At 40.4% G+C, this 6967-nt stretch overlaps 1 protein-coding gene across 1 annotated transcript in view; it reads left to right on the forward strand.

The window, feature by feature from the left end:
• The window catches only part of LOC109884854 (transcription factor AP-1-like), a 7698-nt gene extending 1963 nt beyond the window's left edge, over positions 1-5735 (forward strand). Inside the window, exon 2 of the mRNA XM_020476761.2 lies at positions 1-5735. This exon is cut by the window's left edge and continues 768 nt beyond it. Within this exon, the coding sequence (XP_020332350.2) occupies positions 1-424 (424 nt within the window). The 3' untranslated portion in view covers positions 425-5735.
• Positions 5736-6967: the final 1232 nt, after the last annotated feature.

The raw sequence follows: 6967 nt of genomic DNA on the forward strand, positions 1-6967 counted from the left end.
CCCCCACAGACTTGGAGGCCAGGGACCCCACAATCCCCACAACAGGGGGTTGGACGCCCCTCAGACTGTCCCAGAGGTCCCTCATCCTCCCGGGGACCCCACCTCCTCCCCTCCCTCGCTCTCTCCCATCGAACTGGAGACCCAGGAGAGGATCAAGGCCGAGAGGAAGAAACTACGTAACCGGATCGCGGCGTCTAAGTGTCGTAAAAGGAAGCTGGAGCGGATCTCCAGGCTAGAGGAGAAGGTGAAGGTTCTGAAGACCCAGAACTGTGACCTGACCTCCACCGCCTCGGTACTGAGGGAACAGGTGGCCCAGCTCAAACAGAAAGTCATGAATCACGTCACCAATGGCTGCCAGATAGCAGTGAGTTCAGCCACCCTGCAGGCCAACAGCACCAGGGAGAGGGACAGCACCAACTGTTGATCAACGGACTGTACTGTACAGGGATGAGAAGTGTATTTTTTTGTTCTGTTGCTCTGAGTCAGTCCTCTATAAAGGAGGTAGTACCTCTACTGTACAGGGATGAGGAGTGTTGTGATGGTAAGTGAAATATGCTAACTACGTGAGTGGTTGGGGAGAATCCCACCTCTCTATGCTAACCGCTAACTACGTGAGTGGTTGGGGAGAAGGGAGAATCCCACCTCTCTATGCTAACTGCTAACTACGTGAGTGGTTGAGGAGAAGGGAGATTCCCACCTCTCTATGCTAACTGCTAACTACATGAGTGGTTGAGGAGAAGGGAGAATCCCACCTCTCTATGCTAACTGCTAACTCATTGAGTGGTTTTAGGAGAAGGGAGAATCCCACCTCTCTATGCTAACTGCTAACTACGTGAGTGGTTGGGGAGAAGGGAGAATCCCACCTCTCTATGCTAACTGCTAACTACGTGAGTGGTTGAGGAGAAGGGAGAATCCCACCTCTCTATGCTAACTGCTAACTCATTGAGTGGTTTTAGGAGAAGGGAGAATCCCACCTCTCTATGCTAACTGCTAACTACGTGAGTGGTTGGGGAGAAGGGAGAATCCCACCTCTCTATGCTAACTACGTGAGCGGTTGGGGAGAAGGGAGAATCCCACCTCTCTAACCTCTACAGACACTTTGAGTTGTAGTAGTAACACAACAAGACATTTCACTTTTATTTTGCCCTCGCGCAGCCCTGAAAGTGACCAAAGCACCTCTGTTTAACAGGAGATTATCACATGAAAACCTCTGCTTAACAGGAGAGTACCACATGAAAACCTCTGCTTAACAGAAGAGTACCACATGAAAACCTCTGCTTAACAGAAGAGTACCACATGAAAACCTCTGCTTAACAGAAGAGTACCACATGAAAACCTCTGCATAACAGAAGAGTGCCACATGAAAACCTCTGCTTAACAGGAGAGTACCAGACTGACGACTGCAGTCTACAACACTGAACCATGTAACCATTAGAAGAGTGAGGAGCGGAGGATATTGTGCCTCTAGTATACAGTTCAGTAGGTCCCGGGTGTTTGTGGTAAACAGGAAGTATAATAACTGAGAGAGTATGAAACATCCGGGGTTCCCATCACCTCAGAACAAGAATTTCTACGTTCTAGGTCATCTCTATGATAAAAAAAGAATATGCATCAAAACACTGTTCTATTATATTTTTATCTGAGTATTGTCAGTTATAATTGTCATTATCTGAGTATTGCCAAATATAATTGGCATTACCTGAGTATTGTCACTTAGAATTGTCATTACCTGAGTATTGTCAGGTATAATTGTCATTATCTGAGTATTGCCAGATATAATTGGCATTACCTGAGTATTGTCAGTTATAATTGTCATTACCTGAGTTTTGTCAGGTATAATTGTCATTACCTGAGTCAGATGATAAGGTTACATCTGTAGTTTGACTTTAGAACAAATGACAATTAATGGTACTGGAAGAGTCTCGTGTGGCACCTCAAGGCCCTGATCATACTCATTCTACGCTGTAGTTTGAAGTTATGGGAATTTAAGCTTTTTCCGCTTTAAAACAAAAATATAATTGGTCAAAGTATCACAATGTTGTTGATCAAATCCATCGGGCTTAATAATGTGATGTAGATAAGAGGTGCAGATTTATTTCTTTGAGTCACTTTAGTCTCTTGTCTTGGAATATATTATCTGTCTGTTTAGAATTGTGCAATGTGTGTATGAGATGACAGCAAAACCAACCTCTTGAGACTTTCAACTCTAAGGGTTGGATACAATCCGTATTGCCAAAGTATTGCCGAATATCCGCGTTATAGCTTGTTTGAAATTTAAAGACAATGTTCCCGCGTTTGCAGAGACTGCATTCACGGTAAAAGATGCATATGTCGGCTTAATCGGAAATGACCTTTTCATTTTAACACGGATCTTGTGCGATCCGGATTGAATCCAGACCTAAATGTGTTTTTTATTAAATAACTGTGTTCATGTGAAACAGACAGAAGCTTCTGGTGATATATAAATAGTTTAAATAGATTTAAACCAATCACATCTTTGTAAGATTACTATTGGTTGTCATTTTGGAACATGGCTGATTCATTTTGGAACCTTGGTAATTCATTTTGGAACCTTGGTAATTCATTTTGGAACCTTGGTAATTAATTCATTTTGGAACCTTGGTAATTCATTTTGGAACCTTGGTAATTCATTTTGGAACCTTGGTAATTCATTTTGGAACCTTGGTAATTCATTTTGGAACCTTGGTAATTCCTTTTGGAACCTTGGTAATTCATTTTGGAACCTTGGTAATTCATTTTGGAACCTTGGTAATTCTGAAAGATTTTCCTCCATTCCAACCAAAATACCCTTTGCACTGTTCTTCCTGTGATGTTGACCTATAGGTTTTAGTGTAGGAGTCTAATGATGTTCAATGTGGTAACATTGTGGATCAGTGCTGTGTTAACCTGAACTACACTGTGTCAGAGATACATTTTCACATACATTTTAGATAAACTTGTTGTGTTAATAGACAGACGGACGGACGGGCGGACGGGCGAACAGACAGACAGACAAGAGGCTTCTTGAGAATGCAGCAAGCTACGATGAAGTAACAAGACAAGGGCTTTTAATCAATAGATAGATAATGATTTTATTTCTTGTTTTATAACATTTCTGGAGCAATTTATTTACGCAAAATGTATCTTTGGTATTTATGTTTTTGGGGAAATATGATATTGCACATAAATGAAAACATGAAATCTTGTGTGATATTTATCTGTGGTCTCAACATGGACTCTGTGTTGACATGTTTCTACGAACTATGTCATACTTTATTTAAAATGTTTTCCTATGATTGTCGATAAAGTATTTAAATCATATACTAAGCGCTCCACTTTCTATATGAATTAGTTTAACTTCTTCACAAAAACAATGATTTAATGCAGTGGACCAACATGGCAACTTAAAGAAAACTGTTTTGTTGATTGATGCTTAAACATTTTTGAAAGATATCTTTAAGTCTCTATACTGTAAGTACTATTACATAGTTGGTGCACTGAATGTACTTCCCTATAATTACAGTATATACATAAACAATGGTATTTATGTACACAGAGTGTACAAAACATTAGGAACACCTTAATATTGAGTTGTATCACCCTTTTGCCCTCAGAACAGCCTCAGTTCGTCGGGACATGGACTCTACAAGGTGTCGAAGCCGTTCCACAGGAATGCTGGCCCCATTTTAACTCCAATGCTTCCCACAGTTGTGTCAAGTTGGCTGGATGTCTTTTGGGTGGTGAACCATTCTTGATCCACACGGGAAACTGTTGAGAGTGAAAAACCCAGCAGGGTTAAAGTTCACGACTCAAACCGGTGCGTCTGGCACCTACTACAATACCCCATTCAAAGGCACTTTATAATTGTGTCTAGCCCATTAACCCTCTGAATGGAACACATACACAATACATGTCTCAATTGTCTCAAGGCTTAAAAATCCTCCTTTCACCCCGTCTCCTCCCCTTCATCTGATTTAAGTGTATTTAGCAAATGAAATCAATAAGGGATCTTTCACCTGGACAGTCTATGTCATGGAAAGAGCAGGTGTTCTTAATGTTTTGTACACTCAGTGTATGTCTTAGTCTGGAGAGAAATAAATAAAAAAGCGAATAGTCAAGACAGACTTCAAATCTCTTAAATAATTTTTGTGAACGTCGAGGAAAATATGTATTTTTTAAACTTGAATAAGGCTTTTGAAGTCAATTATGATAATGATTATATTTTTGTACAAAATGTATTCAACATTGTTACAGTTCAATGATTGAGTGAAAAGGATGAGTTAAACCTTCTGACATGTTGGTGTGATTGTTATAGTTCCATAATATACATGATTTATTGAGGTGGATGTTTCAAATAATATTTTTTTGTATGTACTGAAGTAGGTGTGTGCACATAGGAACACTACTCTTTGTCGTGTAAAGTCATCTTGTGTCGATTTCAGTCAAATAGTAGTCATACGTTTCATAATTTTTTCCCCCAGGATAAGTCAGATTTAAAAAAAAAAGGTTGTTTGATGGGACTAGGAAGGTTGTGTTCAATCGACGCTGTGTGTGGATCTTTCCTTCCTGAAAAGAGCTGCTCCTCTTTGAGGAGAAGGTTTAGTTTAGTTTCTCAGACTGTTTTTCATTTTCAGTAACTGAGCCAATCTGAGACATGTCTTTTTTATACACGTGAGAGAAGGAATGTCAAGCAGTAGAATCTACAAACAACTGTCTGTGATTTGGTGCCGGTTTGACATTTATTTTTTTCTCCAGTTAACCTGGTGATTTGTTAGGCTAAAGCGATGATAACATTTTAAAGCGCGCTAATACAGGTATTTGGAGATGACCTGATTTAAAATTGTAAGCACCCTGACCCCTCATGATCAAGCCAAAGATAATAGTTTATCAGCACTTACACAATAACATGGAATACTTCTTTGCAAAAGAAACATTGGTCTCAATGGGACTTTGCTGCTTAAGTTTATACGTGTTGATTTGAGACAGTCATAGATACCCAAGTTGTAAGTGTAACATGGCGTATGTGAGCGTTGAACTGCCTCCGTCTGCCTAGAGGCCCAGGGACCCAGAGGCCCAGGGACCCAGAGGCCCAGGGACCCAGAGGCCCAGGGACCCAGGCTTTTTGTTTTGTGGTACAGGTGGTTAGGTGCTCACCTCTGCACTGTAAGAGACAGTGTTTGACAAGCGGCTACCTTTTCTGAATAAAATGACAACACATTGAATATACAGCCATACATAAAGTCACTTGTAAGGTAGACAAGTGGCTACACCGTCTGAATAAGTTAACAGAACATTGAAGATAAGTTGTGTTTATTCACTACGACGACGATGATGAGAAACACTATTTCGCTGTAAAGGATCAATAAGGGTTTTAAAGGGAAGTCAAGCTGTAGTTTATGACATCATATCCTGTTGAGCACTGACACAGCTGTTGGTGTGTACCCAAGGGAAAATTCTATGTCAGAGGGTGCGTCTGAAAATTGCACCCTGATACATGAATTTTCTGTGGAATAAGGTGCCATTTTGGGACAGTAGCCGTCTGAATATAGTTGGCTGTACAATGAGAGGGAAACATGTCTATCGGCTACAGGGCGACTTGCCTTGGTTTAAACTGTTGTTTCGACTGATTTCTTTTGGTTTTCAATGTGCCGTCTTCTTGAAAAAGTGTTCATTGTTTCCTTGAATGATTTTTTAAAAATCAAACCAATAAAAGGAGCATGTTTCTGAAACAGGAACATTGTTGTGTCGTCATCAAGAGACAGTTCTACTGTACACAGCTTGAACATATACCACTCACTCTGTACTCTGTTAAATAGTAATACACATTGAGACAGTTCTACTGTACACAGCTTGAACATATACCACTCACTCTGTACTCTGTTAAATAGTAATACACATTGAGACAGTTCTACTGTACACAGCTTGAACATATACCACTCACTCTGTACTCTGTTAAATAGTAAAACACATTGTTAAATAGTAATACACATTGTCAGTCAGATGTCTACATAGTTAAGTACCCAGTTATCTGTTACAGAAACAGTATTTATCTATTATTTTTCCCAACATGACAGAGCCAAAGGAGAAAGGAGTCCTGTAAGGAAGGTGTGAAACAACTGTGAGATTGATTGACACGAAGTAGTCTCTACTACTGATTTCACAAGCCACTAACCTGACGCGAAACCAAACCACATGGGGGTGGGGAGCAGAGAGTTGTTGGGAGGGGAGGGGGGGGGAATCTTACGGTGTTTTACAGATTGAAGCAAGTCATATCTCACAGAAAGTGACAGGTTTTCTGACCAAGAGACATGTGAAAGTAGCTGCTCTTGGTATGGCTTCTGTAACTTCCTCATACAGATCTTCATTATAGATCTACTACTGGCTCTGGGCAAAAATCCTTCTTAACCTGTATCCTCCCCTTCATCTACACTGACGGAAGTGGATTTCACAAGCGACATCAATAAGGGACAATGGCTTTTCACCTGGTCAAGTCTATGTCATTGAAAGAGCTGGTGTTCTTAATGTTTTGTACACTCAGTCTAGATGCTTCGTATGAGAGAGAGGATAGCTGAGTAATGGTGCCATTTCCGATTGAGCAGCCAGACTTGGTTAGACTGCGATAACAGCCCCTTCTCTAAACCCCGTCCCTTTACTCTAGCGATAAATCCCATGGGATTTTTTTTGTGGTCTCATAGAATAGTCGTAACATAGTAAACATAAATCTGTGACCCAGAAATTAGTATGATATGTTACGTTTGGTATGGTTACACAAGACAGAAGTTTACTTCAGGCAAAAATGTCTAAGGTTGAATGTTCGAATCTCATCATGGACAGCATTATCGCTAATTAGCCATTTTCAAGCACTTACAAATGTTTTGCTACTTTGCAACTACTTAGCATGTTAGCTAACCCTTCCCCTAACCCTAATCTTAACCTGTTTAGCTAACCCTTCCCCTAACCCTAACCT

Source organism: Oncorhynchus kisutch, linkage group LG23 (assembly GCF_002021735.2).
Source record: "Oncorhynchus kisutch isolate 150728-3 linkage group LG23, Okis_V2, whole genome shotgun sequence".
Classification (NCBI taxonomy): domain Eukaryota; kingdom Metazoa; phylum Chordata; class Actinopteri; order Salmoniformes; family Salmonidae; genus Oncorhynchus; species Oncorhynchus kisutch.